Raw genomic sequence first — 24,021 nt, 5'->3', positions numbered from 1 at the left:
GACTGGTGGCAGCTGCTTCTCCTCAGACTGTCTGCCAGGCCCAACTGGAGCTTGGGATGGATGGATGGGGCCCTCAGCTGGGCCAGTTGCAGTTTATGCTGGTACTTTTCCACTCTGGGAAACTGGAAAAGTCAATTGGCTTTCCTGTCTGGGAGATTGGTGTGTAGTGGAAACCACCAAGACAACACAGGAGGCAAAATCAAGAGCTATGTCTTTGTTGCAGGGTCTCTTGCTTCCCATGTGATTGATCTAGCGCTTGCCTTTTTTTTCTCTATCTTTCATGGTACAGCGAAGGCAGATTGGTGGGATCTGATGAACAGGGAAGAGAGCCAAGAAGAAAGAATAGGACCTGATATTTAGAACTTGGGCCAACTTTTGGCACTTCTGAATCTACCCTAATGGCTGGGATTCCTTCCACAGAGTTTGCCCAAAATAGGCATGTTCAATAGGAAAACCACACTGGTACTGCTGAGAAGTGCCACGTTGGTTACCCTGAGCCAAAGCTTCTTTTGGTTCCAAAGTTTTAGTAGGATGAGAAAGGCCATCCAAGATCAGCTTGTACTTTTTCCTGTGTCTTTTCTGTGAGGGCCCTAAGAAACCATTAGTCTTAGTAGCCATGTGACCATGGCTACTTTACTGTTTCTTAGCTCTCATTCTTTATTTTCATCTCTACATTCCCAATGTCTAAATCTCAGCCTAACTCCCTTTGTCCAAGTATGGTTTGTACAGTAGTAATCCCTTATCTATGGTTTTGCTTCCTGTGGTTTTAGTGGCCCAAGAATGACTACACTCTGAAGATATGAAATGGAAAATTTGAGAAATAAACAATCCCTAAATTTTAAGTCTAGCATAATGAAATTGCATGGCCTCCCATTCTGTCCCAACCAAGTCTCACATCATTTTATTTTATTTTATCTCATTATGTAGAAGGCTTTATAATAGTCCAGATGTGAAGTGATGGAAGTTAGGTTTTATGTGGGAGGAGAGAAATAGCCGAGCTTCAAGAAATGCACAAGAGGTGGAAGTTGCTATACTTGCTTATGGAACTGTATGGTACTCAAAAGCCATACTTAACTTCTGCCTTGATCTGTTTGGTGATGCTCCAGTGCAATGCCACAGATTGTAACTTAAAAGGAAAGGAAACTATTTCTTATAGTTCTGAAGTCTGGAAAGTCTAAGCATGGCTTTGGAACCCAGGGACATATGTCTTATTATATCACAGAATGGTGGAGTGCCTTGTGGGCTAGAACAAGTGGGTTATCATATCACCTTTCCTTTTATAAAGCCACTAACACCATCATAGAAACTCATTCTTTTAGACCTTATCCAATCCTAATTCTCTATGTAAGGCCCCACCTCCAAATATCATTAACATATGACTTTGAGAATTAAGTTTCTAGTGCACGAATTCCAAGAGGACATATCCAAACCATGGCAACTGCTCACCCTTCAATTGTTTCCTGGCAGGAATCATAAGTTATCTGTCACTCCTGAATGCTTCCTCTGCAAATATTCTCTATTGGTCTTTGGGTAGAAGTTAGGACTTAGGAAAGCCTCTGTCATTGCTGATACTATGCTATTGAATCCTTCCATGAAGAGAAGGCTGGAAAGAAAAAAGAAGGGCAGAAGACAATGACATACTCATTATTTCTTATTTATTTATTTATTTATTTAGTGCTAGTACTGGGGCTTAAACCCAAGGACTTGTGCTTTCCCTTAGGGTTTTTTTTGTTGTTGTTGTTGCTGTTGTTGTTCAAGGCTGGTGCTCTATATCTCTACTTTCAGCCTTTTCTGATAAGAGATAAGAATATCTTAGATTTTTCTGCCTGGGGCTGGCTTTGAACTACAATTCTTAGACCTCAGCCTCTTGATCCTGACCTAAATAAATCTGAGTTGCAGACTTTTGCGTGTTTAACTAGTTCCAAGGTAATACTGATACTTCCCTAAAAAGAAGTGGAATATAGTCATGATAAGAATAGAATAGAGCTTGCAGGAAGGCATTGGAATTCTACTGAAATCAATATTCAGGGTATCCTGTATAGATTTCTGTCTTCCTACTCCCTTCCAGTCTTTCTGTCATATATTTTTCAAATCCCTTTTAATTTGTTTGCTCCATTGTTAAATAAGGGAAGTTCATGGGAAGTGTTCAGTTAGGACTCTTCCACCCTCAAAATAAAATATTTTGGTGGACTAGAATCTCATAGGACATTAGCAGTTACTTGGTTAAGATATCCTGGTTGCTGTCCCAGAGATGAGCTAGTCCTTGGTGGGGAACTTACAACAATATCAATGACTCACTGTTGATTCTCTTTCCCATTTTCTGGCTTACTTTAGCTGTTCTGGGAAGCAGAGGTTGTCATTCCATTCATGGGCCTAGTGTTTGGCAATGAATGATGGCCAAGAATGAGCCTTAAGGACTGTGCATGGTGTATTTCTCTTATTACCAGCATGGTCCTAGAGAACCATCACATGTCCAGTCTAAGTGGGACCTCGAGCAATGGCTCCTGAACCTCAATATATATCAGAATAACTGGAGAGCTTTACAAGTGTGCATTTTTGGACTCAGATGCAGATATAATAAAAGTGAATCTCTAAGACTGTTCATAGATGTGTATGCTGAGACCTCTCCAGATGATTCTGAAGAGACTGGTGCATGGATTGGCTTAGGGGTCTTACCCAGATTCTTTGGTTTCTACCTGACAAGACTGAGGCCCAAAGAGGGTTAGGAGTTTGCTCAGGTCCCATCTGATATAAATGGTAGACTCAGATGTGGATTTGAAATCTTAGTGTTACACCTTGGTGGATCATAGACTTCAAATTCTAAGATAATTTAGCTTCCTTTTTAGCGGGTCATGGGGCTTGAACTCGGCCTGGGCACTGTCCCTGAGCATTTTAGCTCAAGGCTACTGCCTTACCCCTGGGCCTGGGCGTTGTCCCTGAGTTCTTCAGCTCAAGGCTACCACCCTACCCTTGAGCTAAGCCCCACTTCCTGTTTTTTTCTAGGGGTTAATTGGAGATAAGAATCTCAGGTCCTTCTGTGCTCAGGCTGGCCAAAGCCTTGATCCTCAGATCTCAGCCTCTTGAGTAGGTAGAATTACAGGCGTGAGCCACCACTCCCAGTGATAATTTATCTTTTATTGGTGAAAAGTCCTACTTGGTTAAGCTCTTATTTACAAACTATAGAATTATGAGGAACAGGAAACACTGAATAAAAAAATGCTCACATTACCCAACATTCAATAAGTGTCCTAACTGGATATATATTGCTATATTTCACCATGTTTATTAGACTACTGACTCCCAGATATGTGATCACTTTGTATGCTCTTAAGAAAGAAAGGAAGAAAAAAACCCTGACAGTTAAACAAGGACACTGCTTATAGGATGCAACTAGATTTGGTGGGTGTTAATGTGAAAAAAATTGAGACTACGATAAATCTCTTTTGATCTTATGAAAATTCTTGCCTCTGAATTAAATTCTTGTCTACACACTAAATGCAGATTCTGGAAGGATGGTCATAATAGTATGGCTTATGGTGGACTGGGGATTAGATGAAACTCAGCAAGGGAACAGGTTACACAGACCCTTCAAGGTCATGAAAAGAATTTGAATTTATTTATGTATTTTTGTGCTGGTCCTGGGCCTAGGTGCTGACCCTGAACTTCTTTTGCACAAGGGCTAGCACTCTACCATTTGAGCAACAACACCACTTCCAGCTTTTTCTGAGTAGTTTATTGGAGATAAGAGTCTTATGGACTTTCCTGCTCAGGGTGGCTTCCAAATGCAATCCTCAGATCTTAGTTTCCTGAATAGCTAGGATCACTTTTGCTCTATCTTGGTTGAAAGCAAGGGGCCATACATACTGCTCAATGAGACAAAAAATTCGCATTAGTTTTCTTCATAGGGGAGTATCCTGATTTTGTTCTATAGTTTTGTGTAATCAACTACCTATGTATAAACAAGTGCTATGAAGCATGGAGTTTCCTGGTGGCCACAAGAATAACTGCTATTAGAATACTGATTAGAAGTACACATCTGCTATAGTTTATTTCTGAATAACACTGAGTGGCCAGGAGCCAGTGGCTCACACCAAGAATCCTAGCTACTAGGAGGCAGAGTCGAGGTTCAAAGCCAGCCAGGGCAGGTATGTCTATGAGACTCTTATCTCCATATAACCACCCCACACATGCACACAACAAACAACAACAACAACTAAATAAAGCTGATGGACAGCCAGATTTTTACTGACTAAAAGGATAAATAATTGCCTTATTTTATGTTACTTGTCAGAGTTTTGATCAAAAGATGTTTGGCTGAAGGTCAAATCTTGAATGCTTAATGATGTTTGGAGTCAGGGTCAGGAAGAAAAGTCTTGTAGAGTTAGGGTGATATAATTGGAACCACGGAGCAATTTAGTGAGATTTCAGTTCTCTCCTACTAAGTTCAATGATCAATTCTAGTCTTCCTGGTAGGCTTTGGGAGTAAAGATGAAAGCATTTCCTCTCTTTTTGGTTTTTCTTGGTCCAGCTATATGCCGCTATCCTTTGGGCATGTCAGGAGGCCACATTCCAGATGAGGACATCACAGCTTCCAGTCAGTGGTCAGAGTCCACAGCTGCCAAATACGGAAGGTGAGGATGACTATATTAAGAAGCGCTGAATTCTGTGTTAAATGGATTTCCTACAGTCAGAACCCTGATTCAAAGAGGGGGTGATTCTGATGAGAGCTGATAGGGATGGAGAGGAGAGGTTTAGTGAGCTGGTCCTACTCAGAATGCTTCAGGAAGAGAATGCAGGCATTTGGCCGCATTCTGATTTGGCAAGCTCAACCCAACCACAGGAGCCCAGAGCCACACCACACACAGTGAATGGACTCATTGATATGCCATGCACAGCTTTGTACCTGACCTCACTGCTCTGAGCTTCTCCAGAGGGAGGTCAAAGCTGCAGATACAAGAAGGTGCAGATGGTGTGGGGTGCTGAGAAGGAGGAGCTTTGCCTTACTTTCCAGAGGCTGTCTGTGAAGCATCACCCACAAGGGCTTAACCAGACCCCGAGGTCTCCAACAAGCTCTTCCCTTCTCCCAAGGAAATCTCACACAGAAGGGCCATAGTCTTCCATAAACAGGGTATGGTGGGTTCCTTGTGGTACTGTTTCATGAAGTTCTTTAAACCAGCACACCCCCACTTTAACAATTGCTCTGCTAGTTGAGACCTAAAGCTCCTCCTGGAATCAATGTTTTTCAGTGTTGAGGTACTTAGATTGTTGAACTGAATGATCACCCATGAGGAAAGCAAACCTTGTAAACCTTTCCCATCATATTTAGCTTAGTGTGTTAGTGGTGGTTGGTGGGGTTTGAAGGGAGTAACAACTGAGCAAGTAACAGAAGGGAACATTCCAGAGAAGAGGGAAAGTGGTAAGAGGTTCCCAAAGTAAACCCTGTACTGATTTCACAATTTTTCTGAGTAGCCCCACCTGGAGGTAATGAAACAAAAGCAGATTATTTACTGTTCCCTTGACATACTCTCAGCCCTCTCCATGGGTTTCTATGGCTTTTACTGGGTGGTCATACCCTTCCCACTGGTTAAAATTCCACTGCATTGCCTACCCACACTGAAGCTTCTACTATCCCTCCATCCCTGCTCCCCTAACTTCATATCCATGTCTAAAAGAACTAGAAGTAAGTGAGGGGATGGTGCAATGACTTGCTGGAGGATCGGGAGTATAAGAAGTTTCATTTCCTTTGACATGTCTGAATCAAAATGGAAAATGAAGTCTACATGTGATCGGAGAGCTTCCGTGTCCATGGGAAGTTGTGGGGGGGGGGGGGGAAGGTGCACTGTCTTTGAGTTCCATGGTTCTCGAGGGAGAGGAAATTGACTGTGAGTGAGAACGAAAAAAATTTCATTTAGACGGGACTTCCAGTCTGCTCCTTCCTCTCAGGGCAGGACAGCTGCATGCTATAAACAGCTCTAGCATTTCATAACTGTTCATTCTCTGCCCAATCTTTTTCTCTCAAGGTTGGACTCAGAAGAAGGAGATGGAGCCTGGTGCCCTGAGATCCCAGTGGAACCTGATGACCTGAAAGAATTTCTGCAGATTGATTTGCACACCCTACACTTTATCACTCTTGTGGGGACCCAGGGGCGCCATGCTGGGGGCCATGGCATTGAGTTTGCACCAATGTACAAAATCAACTACAGTCGGGATGGCACTCGTTGGATTTCTTGGCGGAATCGGCATGGGAAACAGGTAGGAAGAAGAGACATCCACACTTTGGAGGTGTCCAAGATCATGTTATGACTTAGGCTACGAGAAGAGCACACATTGTCTCTGCAGGTATGTGTGTCTTCAGACTTGGCATTATCTCAGAACTGAGATCCCAAGGTGAGGGGGATGGGCCAAAGAGAAATATTAAGACTGTCAGGAAAGTTGAGGAGCTACTCTCTGCTCTTTAAAAGAGTAGATCAAAAAATGAAATAATAATAAAAAAGAGTAGATCAAAAGGGTGATGGGGGTAAGAAGGTGATCATCATTTTATGTCCCCTCCGCTCTCTTTCCTTAGGTTCTGGATGGAAATAGTAACCCCTATGACATTTTCCTAAAGGACTTGGAGCCACCCATTGTGGCTAGATTCGTTCGCTTCATTCCAGTCACAGACCACTCCATGAATGTGTGCATGAGGGTGGAGCTCTATGGCTGTGTTTGGCTAGGTAAGTGTTGAGCACAAGGTCCTTATAGACCTATGAAATATTCCAACCCCAGGGATGGGATTGGTTACCCCTGGAATAGAGCGATTCCCTCTGGGACATTGTTCATCCACCCAGGGTTTGGTGCTTCCCCACACATCTGGACTCATGGATCCATGAGTCATGCTGCTGACTGCCACTGAGAAGAAAGGGCTCCCCGATGTCAAATTGAGCCCCAGTTAGCATGCTATGTAAGATTATACCCTTGAAGCTCATCTAGCTTCATGTCTTAACAAGCATGTCTCTTTCCCCTAGGCACTGACAGTTGTGTTTCCTTTGGCAGATGGCTTGGTGTCTTACAATGCTCCAGCTGGGCAGCAGTTTGAACTCCCTGGAGGCTCCATCATTTATCTGAATGATTCTGTGTATGATGGAGCAGTTGGATACAGGTAAATTCAGGGCAATATTGACTGTCACCATGGGAGAGTGGCCATTAGAAAAGGAATGTTTCACTGTGACTTCATTGATGACCAAATAACCAACCAAATAGTATTTATTTAGCCCCTGTACTAAATTTGTGAGATACTTTAGGTGAAGTAAACCATATAGTCTTTATTTCCAAGGAACTTAAAAACCAGCTTTGAGAGGATAAGATAACCACACAGGAAACAACCATAAATTTCCCAAAGCAAGGGCTAAAATTTGGAAGTATGGCTGTAAGGGTGGTAGCCATATTTTTGAAGCCAGAACAACCATGTGTTCTGACATAAATCTCATTCTTTTTATGGAGATGAAGGTCCAGAACAATTGACATAATAAAAGGATTAAACTAGGAAAGTCACAAAGCTCAGAGCGACTCGATTTTAAAATATCAACAATTTAAAAACTGAGAAAAGAAAGAACTTGGTAGTGATTATGATATGCAATACAAAGAAGTTTCTAGAAAGAGATGGGAATTGATGCAGGAGCAGGCACATGTTAGAGAATAGAGAAAACCAGGCAAAGTACCTCAATGATCTGATTACGTTAGAAGGTGAAGCTAGAAATAGTAGAAATGACAAATGCATAAGCTGGTAGATATAAGCCGTGGTGGAGAAGCAGCATGGAAGTGAATGAAGGGTGTCTTTACTCATTCTAGTCCACTCTCAGCTTTAGCATTCTAGTGACCCACTCCCAACATTTTTCTCTCTTAGCATAGTCTTTATAAGCAATGCTATATAAGCATTGCACCTGGGAGAGAGGTGCAATCATAGTAAAATTCAGATGAGGTGGTAGAGACTTGCAGGAGATGAGAGAAGAAGTTTTAATGAGTTTTCACAAGGGGTTGTTGAAGGACAGCACTTCCACTGTTTTCAGCATGGAGGATAATCCATTGCTCAATCCATTGCTCCTCAGCTGCCATCCCTGGTGATGTCTGATTTACTCAGTCTTCTCTTCCTTTATCACTTTCTTTCCATCTTTTTAGTCACTGTTGTCTCCCATTTTCTTAAACTCCCTTAGCACAATTTCATAGCCTGATTGGCATATAATGATGGCATAGACAAAATTAGAGATCAGTCAAACTCACTTTAGTGTAACCAATTATTTCTCCTTGACTGTTACTATGTGCAAGGAGTTTGGCTAGGCATTGTAAGTATTTAAAGACAATCAGGTCATTAATCTTAAGCACTCACAGTTTGGAATAGGGGCTACATGAGTATATAATTTATTATGATACAAAGATATGAGAAAGAGATATTTAATTAATGCTATGGAACTTGTCAAAGAAAGAGTAAGCTGTAGTAGGAAAGCACAGGATTGTGGTTCATATAATGAAACTACTTCTGATTTCTCTGAGGTATATGTGGTTAAAATATGTAAGAAAACCATTTTGTAAAGGTAAAATACTCTACATATGTACATTATTCTCTGATACATCGGAACAGATAAAACCTGGGTAGAACTTCCACACAGGAAAGTCTAAAATGGCATTTGAATCCAAGTTACTAACACTAAGAAAAGAAAACTTTGTGAAGTCTAGAAGAATGTCTGGGAGAATCTCCAGTTCAGCTGATGTAGCAAGGCACTAAAGGAGAAGAGGGACAGATGAGGATAGATTCCTTTTGGAGGGTTTAGGAAGATTAAGAAGAAAAAGGATAAGAAAGGAAGGAGGAGGATAAGGAAGAGCAGGAGAAAGTTGAGGAGGAGGAAGAGAAGAAGGGGGTTAGAAAAAGGAGTGGAAAGAATGCTCATCGTGATGAGTCACTGGAGAGTCCAAAAGGTGCAAAAGGCCCTGACTGGATTTATGCTTTAGACAGGCCAATCAAGCATCATCCAAATAGCAGATCTGAATGGAATGAGAAAACAATGAAAGAAATTTTGAATTTTACATTCTGTCAGGCAAAAGACTTAATGCCCAGGACCATATTATTGCCTAGAAAGGGGAATGAAGAAGAGATGTCTGTTTAAGAGGGTATCTGTAATGTGATTAGGCATAACGAGCAGGCAGTATAGTGAGAAAAAGAGATGAAACAGGAGAGTATAAGTAATTGAAACAGTGGAGCTGACATTTCTCCATTCAATAACTACATCTCGAATGCTTAATATGCATGCACCAATTCCAGTGACTATGTAAGAGAAAACAACCAACAAGAATGGGAAACCAAGATGAAAGACTCAATTTTATTGGGGTGGGAAGTGATGAATTTATTTCGATATACAGATTAAGAGACAATAAAGATGACAAATAGAGAACTGGTGAAGGGAGCTGGAAATATAGCTTGGGATTCAGTGGGAAGACAAAATAATTAAATAAATTTCGATACTTATTAACTTGTAATGACGTATCTGGTTGAGCTGTGGCTGAGTGAGGGAAATCAACATACCTGGATGAGAGTCTCAGGAAATAGAGTTGTAATGTACATTTTTTAAAATTAAAAATATGGGAGTAATTTTTGTTATTCTAACACACACTTCTGAATTATATATAGTACATTTCCTTGTTTATTCTCCATTTGACTTCATTTTAATCATGGAGAAAATGAGTACTTATTTCTTTTAATTTTTATTGCTTCTCATAAAACTTTCATGGAATCTATTTTTTCCTGGGGACAATAGGAACTATATTTATTGCAAGTAAATGTATGTTCTCCTAACCTTCTGATCTCTAGAAAGAAGAAAAGGATGACAAACCTTGGAAGGGGGAATTTAGGCTCTAGTCACTGTGACTAAGGGCAGTCACATTTTATAATTTGTCAAACATTTATTTAATGAATATAGATATAGATATAGGTTTAAAGTGTATTTGTAGAGCTGGTATAATCCCTCCTGATCATTCCTTTTTCTTTTCTTTTTAACAAGTCACCAATTTTATATATACTGTTAATTCTGGCTATAAACTTCAGTAGTTATGTTCAATCCTGCATAAGGATAACTATTCCAATCTCTTCTTTTGGGAGACTCCAGACATATTTTCTAGAACTTGAAGACAAAGAAATGGATTCTCTTTCACATGGTGTATTCTCATGCTGTCACTCTCTAAAAAGAAAGGAGTCCTCTTTAAGTTCTTTTCGTGGTCAAATCAATATAAATATACCTACATCCCATCTAGTAGTCCAGCAAACTCCAACTATTCAAAATAGTCTCTGGCTCAAAAGTGGAATAGGCTGACAAGCTAGAAAAGAAAATTAGATCTAATACTTGAGACTTTTGTGAAATGATCATGCATTTTACTCCATTAGTCTAGCATTCTATATGTTTACTCAAAATTAATTATAAATTTGCAATTGAATTTGGTAGAGATTTTGATTTGTGCCCTCAGTTTAATTGAGTTGTTGGAGATGGGGGTATATAAGGGCTGATTGGCTTCTCTGAACAATGACAACATATAGCCAAAGAGTCTGAAGAATTTCTAGTAACGGTGGAGAAAGTGGCACTATTTACTGTGGTGTTCATCTTATCTCTTCACTTGTTGACTCATTAATGAATGACATCATCAAAGTGCGCTTGACAATGTTGAGTCATTATGTTAATGCATATGAATAGGCAAGGGTATAATAAATTATGCAAAGTGTTCATGTAAAATGTGAAAATGATGTTAGAAAGTGGATACTATAAAGGGATAGGCCTTGAGTATTTTATAAAATTTTATTTATGTGAAATTACTTAATTCTCTATTGGTGCAAGATAAATGACCTACTCCTATAAAGGATTTTTCAAAATCCTCAACCTCCAGGCCAATGAGCTCTTATAAAGCCAAGGTCAAACAGTAGTATGATGGATGCTCTTCCTGAAATGTGTGATTAACTCATTCTTTTCTCCTTACCTTCTCTTTTTTTTTGGAGCAGCATGACTGAAGGTCTGGGCCAGTTGACAGATGGGGTGTCTGGCTTGGATGATTTCACCCAGACCCATGAATACCACGTGTGGCCGGGCTATGACTACGTGGGCTGGAGGAATGAGAGTGCTACTAATGGCTACATCGAGATCATGTTTGAATTTGACCGCATCAGGAACTTTACCACCATGAAGGTCAGTGGAGTTAGGTGTGGTAGTCCTTTCTCAAGGAAGCCAAAATCATAGTGTGGGAGAGGAAAGACATTCGAGAAATGACCATGAGCTGATTAGGCTCAAGGCGTAAGCTGTGAATCTAATCAGGTTCCGATGTGTAGCTCACAACTACCTCATTACATGCATTTCAAAGTCACTTTATCAGTAAGGGCTTGTTTCTTTATTTGTAAAAATGCTAAATGGGGCAGCATAGAGCAGGTTAGTTGTTCTCGATGCTTGCTTGCTTGCTTGCTTGCTTTCTTTCTTTCTTTCTTTCTTTCTTTCTTTCTTTCTTTCTTTCTTTCTTTCTTTCTTTCTTTCTTTCTTTCTTCCCAGTACGAGAGCCAAATATATCTATTGTATCAACGTATTGCAGACTAGTTCAGAGAGAATAAGTCAATTTTGTTGAGTAGTTGAATGGAAGGCAAAGGTTTGGAAAACATCTTAAAACTGTTTCATGATGGACTGTAGTAAATACAAAAATATAAGCACTGAAGGAGGAGGCTGCAGGATCGTACCTATTTCACCAATAACACTTGCTGGTTTATGGAGAAAACATGAGACCTTCATATTAAGAGTGGGGAAGGAATTTGACCCTATACATGACTTATGGTTTGCTTTTCCCCCTCCCTATTAAATGCTGGACAATGACTACAGAATTAGTGACTCTGACTGTGTTTATATTCACTGCTCAGCTTCAGTGTTGGTTGCTAGGATACATCTATAGCTTGTAGTTTGTTAATATTTATGAACTGGGGCCAGGAGTTTGGCCTAGTGGTAGAGTGCTTGCCTACCATGCATGAAGACCCAGGTTTGATTCCTCGGTACCACATACATAGAAAAAAAAAGCCGGAAGGGGTGCTGAGGCTCAAGTGGTAGAGCTCTAGCCTTGAGAAAGTCCAAGGACAGTGCTCAGGCCCTGAGCCCAAGCCCAGGACTGGCAAAAAAATATTTATGAACTGTCATTGGAACATACACAACACTGTGCTATGTTTGAGTGTAAACAGATGAATAAGAAGTGATCTCTGTTTTGGAACAATTTTCTGTTCAGTGGAGAAGGAGATATGTAAAAAAAGGATATATGTAAAGTGGCAAGATATCTGAAAGAAGGAAATTTGTGCTATTATCAAAGTTTCCAATTGCAAAAAATATTCTTTCCTATGCAAACTAGGCTTAAAAATATTCATGTCTCATTATTCTCAGATATCAAAATGGTGATATCTCTTAATCAGATGAACAACTATTAGTTAAGTGAACAAACATTTAAGACAAGAACAGATGTATCAATGCATATCCAAATCTGGTAGTTTGTTCAAGGATGTATTTTTCTTTCACAATTGTAAAATGTAACATATAACTATGTAGAACACATTTTGACTATGTTTTTGAGAAGAGAGGGAAGAGAAAGGAAATGTACATAGTAACAAAAATATAATGTAAGGGGAACAGTTTCATATACCAATATATATATTCACATGTACCCAAGAACATATATATGTATATAATTTCACAAATATATACTGGGAGAGTAACTAGTCAAATAAATAATGAGTTACATTTTACCCTATCCATAAAGTTCTAATATTCAACCAGTAAACTTGATCTTCCTGCATCACTAAGATTCTGTTTAACTAGTTAATCGCAGTCAAAACTGAAATGACAAGGCACTTAAAACCTCTAAGGAGAAAATTTAGTAAAGCCTTTTCAAGGTCACATATACCTTTAGCACATCTTAATTATTCCAGATAGATATAAAGTAAAAATGCTGACTTGCAGTATACTGAGATCTTCTAGAAAGTATTTTCCCTCTAGTATTTTCCACTCATCTTCTCCTTTGAATGATGGTTAAAATATACTACCAACACATATTAATTGTTTAAAAATGTATTGTTTTATTAAATAAATATGTAAGACCATATGGGAATAAAATCCTATTTATTTGCATTCCAGAAGAATTCCCAAGACATCTGTTAGAAAGATTATGACTTTCCCCACAGGACACTTATCCAATAGTTTGCAGATTTTAAAAACATCTGAAAAATCTATTGAAGTTGTAGATGGTATTTCTTTGATTTTTTTCTTACCCTTATTCTATTGACTTTTATTCAATAAAATGAAATGAGTAACTCACTCCAAGGAAGGCATTAACCTATGTTTTCATCAGTAAAACATTTGGACAAAAATCTAAATGGAAAAGTTAAAACAATTTGCTACATTTCTGTGTGGCATATTGTGTGGAAAATAAGTTGGACTAGAAGTCCAAAGCTTTAGGTTCAGTACTGTTGAAAAGTCTCCATAGGTAAGACAAACCACTTTGAGCACTAGTATTTCATTAGTAAATAAAGAGTTGAGGCAGAAGACTTTTAAAAACCATCTCTAATAGCTCCAGTATTCTATCATTAGAATATAACTAGTCTTGTCATTAGTCATTGTTTAGGTTGGACTATAAAATCTCTTCCATAGGCATATATATATGTATATATGTATATATATATATATATATATTACATGCTTGGTTTCCAGATGATAGTATTGTTTTGAGAAGTTCTAGAAACATTTGTCAGTAGTACCTCATTGGAGGAAATAGTTTATAGGTTTCTTCTTCACTCTCTGCTTCCTGTCCACCATGAGGTGAAGAGCTTCCTCTTTTATATGCTCCCACCATTATGGGCCAAGCCACATGGACGGAACTCTCTAAAATTATCAAACACACACACACACACACATACACACACACACACACACACACACACACACACACACACACACACAATTAATACCAGAGATGTGGGGCTGTCACTGTGACTAAATCAGACCATGTGGTTTTAAAGCCATTGGAACTGGTTTGTGGGACGAATTTGGAAAAGTTTGGATCTGTGTGCTAGAGAAAGCTGAGGAAGAACTTAGAACTTAATGAGGGATTCTTATGGAATCTCAGAACAGAATGCCAATAGAAATGCCCATAGTAGAGTTAACAGATGGAAATGAAGATTCTATTGGGAATTTGACTAGAGGCCATTCTGGTTATAATCTGGCAAATAGTTTGTTTATATTTTTTCCATTTCCTGAGTCATTGAGTGAGAATGAATAGAAAAGGAATGGACTAATTAATTTGTTGCAGGAAATTTCAAGACAGCATAATAACATTCAGGCTGTGGAATGATTATTGCTGGCTGCTTTTAATCAAGCTTACAGTGAGAATAAGGAATAAAAAGCCCAAGAGAAAGATTTGAAAACATGCAATTTGTCTAGAAGAAGAGCATGTGTTAAGTTGCATATTAAGAGGGCATGGTAGTTAAAGATATTAGTGCCATTAAAAATAAATCAAGGGGCCAGGAGTTTGGCCTAGTGGTGAAAGTGCTTGCCTACCATGTACAAAGACCAGGATTTAATTCCTTGGTACCACATACACAGAAAAAGCTGGAAGTGGTGCTGTGGCTCAAGTGGTAGAGCTCTAGCCTCCAGAAAGCCCAAAGACAGTACTCAGGCCCGGGGTTTAAGCCTCAGGACTGGCAATCAATCAATCAAGCAAGCAAGCAAGCAAGCAAGCTGGGCACTGGTAGCTCATGCCTTGAATACTAGCTACTCAGGGTGTTGAGAATCAAGGATCACAGTTAGAAGCCAGCCTAAGCAGGAGAGGCTATGAGACTCTCATCTATAATTAACCATCAGAAAACTAGAAGTAGAGCTGTGGCTCAATATGGTAGAGCACTAGCCTTGAGCGAAAAAGCTCAAGGACAGCATCCATGTCCTGTGTTCAAGACCCAAGATCAACAAAATGCAATTAATCAATGATTCAATACCTGGAGATGTGACTCAATGGTAGTGCACCTGCTTAGCATTGGTGAGGTCTGAGTTCCAGTGCTGGAAAAAGAAAAGAAATTATTTGATCTAGGCACAATGGTTCACACACTGCTAATTGTAGTTACTCAGGACCCCTCCTCAACCAATAGTTGATAGGTCCAAGGAAGCACTTGGGCAACAAGTAAGGCCCTATTTCAAAACAATTAGTGCAAAAAAACCCCAAAACCAAACCAAATATGTGGCCTATCAAGTATAAGTATAAGGCCTTGAGTGCAATCCCTAGTACCACAGAAAATAAGTGAGAATTTTGTATTGGGATGAGAAGAAAGATGCCTTGAAGATATTTCAAGAAATGGCCATTCTCTTGCCCATCACAGTCTCTAGGGGTTAATGTTGTAAACTCACTTGAAAGAGAAAAGGAGAGTGTCTATGGAGCACTTTGTAATCACAGCACTGACTAGGGAAGAGTTTTTTCCTGGGTTCAGCTAACCAGGCAATCAGAAGCCACCTGGAGGAGGTCTTGGCATCATTTATGGATGCTAGTTTTTCAGACATATGAAATTCTAGAGTTACAGAGGCCTAAAGGCTTCCGCTCAGATTTTAAAGGGAGACCTAGGAGTGGAGACAACATGTAGGAGAGGCAGGATCCCTGTGGGCAGCCGAGACAAGGGTAATGAATGCGGCTGTGAAGGTGGAGTCTGAGCTGGGGCAGAGAGCCCAGGATGTTGGATAACCTGCAGTCAGTGTGCAGAGCCAGTACAAGAGAGGGGGTGGGCTATAGATGGCAAAGCTAAGGGGGTAGGGATGCCCAGGCCCTTCGGAGGTCACCTCATGATGCCCAGTACCCCAGGCGCTAGACTGCAGTGATTTAGTGTGTATCCTGCTGAGTTTTGGTCTTGCTCTGGTGTGCTTCCCTTTCAGGATGGAAGTATTTTCTCTGTGATAGTGAATCTTAGAAGTATGTTAACTTTTCCTCGCAGCTAAAGGATGGCTTTGAGTCTTAGGAAAGACTCAGGACATAAACTTTCAAATAATGTTGGTACTATTAAGACTTTGGGCACTCTTGGAGATGGACTAAATACATTTTGCATCATAAAATAACCAGAAACATTTGGAATTCAGGAATGATAGGGTGTGCTGATCAAATCCCTCACCTAGGATCACATGTGGAATGTTCGACTCCTGGCTGGTGTTTTGGAAGGTACTCCAGATTTTAAGAGGTGGTATCAATTGGGAGAGAGCAGGTCCATGTCTATACCTGGTCCTTAGTTTCTTTCTTGCTTTCTTCTTCCTGTCCACCATCTTCCTTCTACATGCTTCTACCAGCATGTTGTTCTGTTGAAGTACATAATACCAAGAAACCATGGACTAAACCATCTGGAATCTTGAGCCCCAAGAAATCTTTTCTCTGTCAAGTTGTTCCCTAGATGTTCTGGTCACAGCTACACAAAATAATAACATACGGTTAATAAGTTTGTGTCATCATTACTGCTATTACACATTAATTTTGTATATTAGTGATTTATTGACCACCCAGAAACCACAGAAAGTTACTGAAGACACAGGACTATAATTCAGGGCCCAAGCAACACATGAAAAGACAAATGTATCTCTTGAATGACAAATAGATGTCTCCAACCTGTGATGCAATTAAATTTAAGAGATAGTGGCCAAGAAGCATCCATTTCTTACATAAGATTGAGTTGGAGGAAATGATATTGAACAAGAGTCCTCAGTTATAAGAATTCACACTTCTCTTTTGTGGACTGTGAAACATAGGTGTTAAAAAAAGGTTGTTGTGTCATCTTTGTGCCTGGTGACATTAACAGCACGGCAAACATGAAAGGGTCATGGAAGTAGGCAAGATAATGATGGTTACCTTATATTAGTTTTGCTGTATTCTTTCAGATTTTTTTACCTAGCTCTGTTGAAACGAGATGATAAGGCTTTGAAATGCTTCTGGGAGAAAGTAAGGCAGCAGTCTGCCTCACATTTCAGATTAGAGTGACTCAAATGTGGGTAGATAGCAATTGTGGTTGTAAGGGTTGCAGAAAGGAAAGTTTAGGAAAAAGAAAGGACCTGAAAGGCTGCTAGCTCATTCCTATGTAAAGCTGAGAATGCTTCTGCTCAGAACCACAAAGGGAGGTTGCCAGCATACACAGTTACACAGTGCTAACAGCCATTGCAGCCTGGGCTTTATAAACCCCCACCAACATATCACTGCTATTCTGAAGTCTCTACAAGAGAAAATCCACAAGACTGCAGCGTACCCACTATTCACCAGCACCAGTGGTACTCAAGGAAACTGACATTACTGGAGTGGCTTGTGCCATGTTGTATGCAGCTTAGCAGGATTAAGCTGTCACTCTCATGCTTCTTTCTTTGCCAGGTCCATTGCAATAACATGTTTGCTAAGGGTGTGAAGATCTTTAAGGAGGTCCAGTGCTACTTCCGCTCTGAAGCCAATGAATGGGAGCCTAATGCCATCTCCTTCCCTCTTGTCTTGGATGATGTCAACCCCAGTGCTCGGTTTGTCACGGTGCCTCTCCACCACCGAATGGCCAGTGCCATCAAATGTCAATACCACTTTGCTGACACTTGGATGATGTTCAGTGAGATCACTTTCCAATCAGGTAGGAAGCCTGGGGCTGCACAGGGGAAGTGGGAGCAGGGTGATGAGGGCAGAAGAGAAGCATCTGGGCTGCTTACTGATAGGCCTCTGAGAGAACTTGTGTTTTACAGCTGACCGTTGTCAGTTATTGTTGTTGTTGGTCATGGGGCTTGAATTCTGGGCCTGAGCACTGTCCATGAGCTCTTCAGCTCAAGGCTACTGCCCTACCTCTTGAGCCACAACATCACATCTGGTTTTCTAGTAGTGGATTGGAGATTATAGAGTCTCACGGTCTTTAGTACCCATGCTGGCTTTGAACCATGATCCTCCTGTGTAGCTAGGATTACTGGTGTGAGCTACTGTGCCCAGCTGCAGCCGACTTCTTATCGACAGAGAGAAAACATCCTTTGTGTATCAAGGATTTTAATTACAGAAGAGCGAGGATCAGAATGGAAATGAATAGAATACTTGCTTTCCTTCTGCATACATTTGCCTGGAAGTGACTTCTGTTCTCTGATATTTCTATAGACTTTAAGTTATAGCTACAAAGTTATATTAATTGGAGGACAAACTGATTCTTATCTGTCTTTGATAATTCTTTTCATAGAGTAATTGGTACAATTACCTTATTTTTGCTAATCATAGTTATGGGTTATGTTTTCTAAGTTTTAACATCAATATAGTGGCCATTTAGTTTTCACTGAGCTTTGAGAAAACTTGAGAATCTTGGAAGGATTGTCTCTTATAAGGGAAATGTATATTCTTTATTTTGTTATTTGTTTTGGTAGTAGTGAGGCTTGAACTTGTCTTCAGGCTTGCTAGGTAGGGGCTGTCTGACTTGATTCTCACCTCCAGTCATGATACATATTTTAAATCTTGATCACCTTGAATAGACATGTAAGAGGAGAAAATTTTGTTTTCAACTTCAATCTGGTAAGTACACTTTTGGCATCCAGTCTTGAAAGTTGCCCCATAAAATAAGTACAGTTTGGTGTCAAGAATCTTTCTCTAAAGATAAATGGATAAGGCTCATTTTACAATGAGGCATGGTGGGAACCCTTTCATTAAAATTATTTTCTAGGAAGGAAGGATATAACATGTTGCCATTTAGCCTTTCTCATGAGCACTTACCCAGTATGTTCTCCTTACATTTTGCTGGATTTGGGTCCACTTTTTATGTACATTTTAGGATAATGTGTGATCACATCCTATGAACCATTTTTTTTTGCCAGTCCTGGGCTTGCACTCAGGACCTAGGCACTGTCCTTGAGCTTTTTTTGCTTGAGGCTAACACTCTACTACTAATACTTGAGCCACAGTGCCACTTATGACTTTTTCTGTGTATGTGGTACTGAGGAATGGAACCCAGGGCTTCATGTGTGCTAGGCAAGTACCCTACCACTAAGCCACCTTCCCAGCCCTGAATCATTTCCTAAGTTTTGGCACTGTAACATCTAGCATCTAATATTTGAGGCAAGCATTTTTGTAAAGAAAAAGTTGCTTTCATATGAATGATTATGTTTTTATTTTATATTATGATTTTATTTTTATATTTATGGTGTACAGTGAGAAGTTTTAATAAATGTACAATCTGTATAATAATCAAACCAAAGGCCAGATCTAGCGGTTTAGGCCTGTAATTGTAGTAACTTGGGAGAAGGAGATCAGAGGAGAGCCATTTGAGGAGAGCCTGGAGAAAGTAAACAAGATTTGGGAGATTTCATTTCAATCAGTAACTGAGTACAATGAAGCATACTATCCCACATGAAAGGACAAACAGGAAGATCAGAGTTCAGGCATGATGTGAGCCCCTACTTGGCAAATAAATACAAATTGACTGATGGAATGCCTCCAGTGTTAGAGTAGCTGCCTAACAAGAAAGAGGGTCTGAATTCAAACACCAGTACCACCAAATTGAAACTCAAGCTAGGGTATTTTCCCTTTTAAGAAGGATGTCAGAGATAGGTACTGGTTGCTCATGCCTGTAATTCTAACTTTTTGAGAGCCTGAGAATGGAAATATTGCAGTTTAAAGCCAGCACATGCACAAAAGTCCAAGAGACTCCATTTCTGTCCATAGAAGGAAACTGGGCTTTGTTGTATGTATTTATCATCCCAGAAATGATGGTAAAACTTAAACATTGACAAATTGTGGTCCCTACTCTAAAAAGATGAACAATGTTGCCCTCTTCACCCAAGCTGTGTCTCTCCCCTTCACCAAACTAAAAGCATGGCTCAGCACTATTGCACCAGCGTAGTAAGGCCTTGAGTTCAAACTCCAGTACCACTTTAAAAAAAGAAGAGAGAAGAAAGAAAGAAAGAAATGGAAGGAAAGAAGGCTAAAAGGAAGGAAGGAAGGAAGATTAAAAGGAAGGAAGGTTAAAAGCAAGCAAGAAAGGAAGATGGACAGGAAGAAAGAAAGATAGAACAGAAGGAAGGAAGGAAGGAAAGAAAGAGGAAGGAAGGAAGGAAGGAAGGAAGGAAGGAAGGAAGGAAGGAAGGAAGGAAGAAAGGAAGGAAGGAAGGAAGGAAGGAAGGAGAAAAGCCTGTTAGCACATCGATTTCACAATGTCCTTGTCAGGAATTGCAGTCAGTTACCCCATCACTTGGATTCCTTCTTCCTGCTCTAACTTGGCTCTTGTTCTGCCATAGATGCAGCCATGTATAACAACTCTGGAGCCCTGCCCACTTCCCCCATGGCACCTACAACCTATGGTACGTGTGACTCCTAGTCATAAAACTGAAGTCAGTGCATGTTCCAGGGAATGGAGGCTGGGAATTGGCAAAGGCCTGACTACCTGTGTTGGGGGCTTGATTCCAGGTGGCTTTGGATAAAAAGAATCCCTGAAAAGGCAAGACAGCTCACTTCCAAAGTTAGAAGTGCAACTGTGTGACAGAATCGAGACTATTCCAATGGCTACCTGAATGATCCAGAAGCTTTGGGCAGAAATAGGGTGAGGGCTGTTTCTAAGTGAGATCCATCAGGAAGATCTTAATGAATGGGAGGATGTCTCTGAAACCCAATGCTGGAGATTAAACTCTAACTGGAGATTAAATGTAAAGTGCTTCAGAGAGTCCACCTGCAATCCAGGAAACATATGACTGAGTATCTACAGCACGGATTTTCAACAACCCGAGCCTGTCTCAAAATGTGAGGAGAGTGCAATTCCTTTCTTGGGGTGTAATTAGGAGCCTGTAGATTCAGGCCTTAGTGACATGGGAGCACATTTTTAAAAACTGAAAAGCTCCTCTTTATCCTATGTGAGACATGGAGATAGAGTGTTGTAGGATATAGGAGAAAAGTGATAAAATAGTAGCAATAGTAATAAAAACAGTAGCAAGTATCAGGAAGCAGAGATCGAAAGGCGGGATCCTCTGGAGTTATCCTCCAGGAAGGGTCTAGGTGCATGACCCGTCCTTCATCCTTCATGCTTCCATTCATCCTGTGGTTATAATATCTTTTTTCTGTTCTTGGTTTTAGATCCAATGCTTAAGGTTGATGACAGCAACACTCGGATCCTGATTGGCTGCTTGGTGGCCATCATCTTTATCCTTCTGGCTATCATTGTCATCATCCTCTGGAGACAATTTTGGCAGAAAATGCTAGAGAAGGTGAGGAAAGTTGTGTTTCTTTCCTAAACTGTGTTTGTACCAGGAGTACAAGGCAGATTACAGGATTTAACACTAAAGTGTTACCTGAGGCTGCATAGAGATGGAAATGATTGTTGCCAAAGGAGTTAGAAAAGAATTAGTTGGGTTCATTTTCTCATTTTTAGCAGGGATGAGGAAGGGAGACATTATTGGGGTGAGCTCTGTGGTATGGGTGGCTTCACAGAGGAGAAAAAAGCCCATGTGGAGTGTATTCTAGGTGTGTGAGAGAGTAGTATGAGAATGGTTTTGTGTGTGTGTGTGTGTGTGTGTGTGTGTGTGTGTGTGTGTGTGTGCAATGGGGCTTAAACTCAGAGCTTCATGCTCTTGCCAGGGCTTTGTCACTCAAGGCTGGCACTCTACCACTTTAGCCGCAAATCCACTTCTGGTCTTTGACTTGTTAAGTGAAGATAAGAGTCTCATAGACTTTCCTGCCAGGGCTGGCTTTGAACCACTTAGCCTTCTAAGTAGCTAGGATTATGGGCATGAACCTCTAGTGCCTGAATGAAAATAATTGGAATCGCCAGGATTCTGCATGTAGGACAGGAAGAAAAGAGCTCACACCCAAGTCAGAGGAGGGACTTACACAAATCAAAGCAGTTGAAAGGGTAAGCCAGTAACATCTATACATTATTAGAACGCAGAAAACTTGCGTTGAGCTACAGGTCACAGATAGACTTGTCTAGCATCATACACATAATACTTTTAAGTCTTTCAATGAACGTAAATGAAGGTTGGCAGCATAGAAATTAGAGATGAATCTCTGCCATGAAGAAACAAAGGATTTTTTAATCATCTTTTTAAAATTTAATTTAATTTTATTTTTTTGCCAGTCGTGGGCTTGAGCTCAGGGCCTGAGCACTGTCCTTGGACTTTCTCAAGGCCAGAGCTCTACCACTTGAGCCTCAGCACTACTTCTGGCTTTTTTTCCATGTATGTGGTACTGGGGAATCGAACCTGGGTCTTTGTGCATGGTAAGCAAGCACTTTACCACTAGGCCAAACTCCCGGCCAAACAAAGGATTTTTAAAGCTTCTTGAACACAGGAAGACATCATTATGTTGCCTGCAGTGTTTCAAAGGGCTCACGCGAGTAAACAGAGTGAAAGGGCTAGGTCTCAAAAGGACACTCCTTTGTGCCATGATGTCCTACTCCCAATCTTCTCTTCCAGGCTTCCCGCAGGATGTTGGATGACGAAATGACAGTCAGCCTTTCCCTCCCAAGCGAGTCCAGCATGTTCAACAATAACCGCTCCTCCTCACCAAGCGAACAGGAGTCCAACTCAACTTATGATCGCATTTTCCCCCTTCGCCCCGACTACCAGGAGCCATCCAGGCTGATAAGAAAGCTCCCAGAATTTGCACCAGGGGAGGACGAGCCAGGTGAGGACAACATACCAGAGTGGGATTTGAGGAAGAAGCTGAGACACCCCATTTTCTAAGATTAACCAGCAAAGTTGTTCATGGTCATGTATCATGAGAAAAAAAAAACATAGAGAAACAAAGCCAAGTGCTGTGGTATGTACCTATAGTCTTAGCTACCCTAGAGGTAGAGGATTATAAATTCTAGGTCAGCCTAAGCAAAGTTATTGAGAATTTATTTCAAAAACAAAACAATGCCAGCAAAAAAAAAAAATACTAGTCACCAGTTGCTCACTTAGCTACTCAGAAGGCTGAGCTCTGAGGACTGCAGTGCAGGTGTGGTTTACACACCCTTCTACCACCACCAACAAAAGGACTGAAGGCAAGTTCGAGTGATAGAATGCTTGCATTAGCACATATGAGGCCCTGATGTCAGTCCACAACACACACACACACACACACACACACACACACACACACACACACACACACACAGAGGTAAAATGGTAGCCTACTTTGTGAAGGGAGCATTTCCAGAGAAAACCAACACTGTTCTTCCAGTAAGAATGCTACAAAGTAAGTTGGCTGAGACAAGGACATGCTCTAGCCTTCCTCTCAGATTGTCTTCCTTAACAATGTATCCAAAGATGCCCCAAAGATACAAAAACACTCTGCCTGTGTCCTCCCAGGATGCAGTGGTGTTGTGAAGCCAGTCCAACCCAGTGGGCCTGATGGGGCGCCACACTATGCGGAGGCTGACATAGTGAATCTCCAGGGAGTCACAGGAGGCAACACTTATTCAGTGCCTGCTGTTACCATGGACCTCCTCTCAGGAAAAGATGTGGCTGTGGAAGAGTTCCCCAGGAAGCTTTTGACTTTCAAGGAGAAGCTTGGAGAAGGCCAGTTTGGGGAGGTGAGTTTGATCCTTTGAGTGAGACCTCTAGGCCCTCCCAGCTTGAAGGAAATGAGTGAGTAGATGTGATGATTAGCATTACCTAGTATGGATTCCAGAAGGGAGTTAACAAATGACTTGTCTCCATGTGTCTTCTTTTGCATTGTTTTTTTTAAACATTTTTTTGCATAGCTAGTATTAGATCAATCTCATGTTTTTCCAATAGCTGTGGAGTTCTTGAGACTTCTGCTTTCTAAAAGGTCTTTTGAAGTTAGGTGAGTCACTTGAAGTCAGACATTGCACAGAAGTTCTAGTGTTTTCAAAATGTGTTTCAAGCGTGTTGTTGGGGGTGGGGCTCACAAGATGTGATCATCTTTTATGAATTGTCCAGGGACAATCAATCTATTGTTTAAAAATACTTGTTCTTTTTTCCTTAAAAGATATATATCCCTTGCTTTAGTCCCAGAATTTGCCCTTAAGGAGTGAATCGC

The 24,021-nt window shown here is 40.6% G+C and overlaps 1 protein-coding gene across 1 annotated transcript in view; it reads left to right on the top strand.

Annotated features, from left to right (window-relative positions):
• Ddr2 (discoidin domain receptor tyrosine kinase 2) overlaps positions 1–24,021 on the top strand; it is a 47,604-nt gene that overhangs the window by 8,230 nt on the left and 15,353 nt on the right. The window contains exons 2-11 of the mRNA XM_090340588.1: positions 4,529–4,631; positions 6,021–6,252; positions 6,566–6,713; positions 7,033–7,138; positions 11,015–11,198; positions 17,410–17,653; positions 20,283–20,345; positions 21,112–21,242; positions 22,449–22,659; positions 23,328–23,551. Of these exons, the coding sequence (XP_090196714.1) occupies positions 4,529–4,631; positions 6,021–6,252; positions 6,566–6,713; positions 7,033–7,138; positions 11,015–11,198; positions 17,410–17,653; positions 20,283–20,345; positions 21,112–21,242; positions 22,449–22,659; positions 23,328–23,551 (1,646 nt within the window). The remainder of the gene's footprint in view (positions 1–4,528; positions 4,632–6,020; positions 6,253–6,565; positions 6,714–7,032; positions 7,139–11,014; positions 11,199–17,409; positions 17,654–20,282; positions 20,346–21,111; positions 21,243–22,448; positions 22,660–23,327; positions 23,552–24,021) is intronic.

The sequence above is a fragment of the Megascapheus bottae genome, chromosome 10 (assembly GCF_031878675.1).
Source record: "Megascapheus bottae isolate mThoBot1 chromosome 10, mThoBot2.hap1, whole genome shotgun sequence".
NCBI lineage: Eukaryota > Metazoa > Chordata > Mammalia > Rodentia > Geomyidae > Megascapheus > Megascapheus bottae.
The sequence above is the reverse complement of the archived record's forward strand: the minus strand, read 5'-3'. Positions and strand labels throughout refer to the sequence as shown.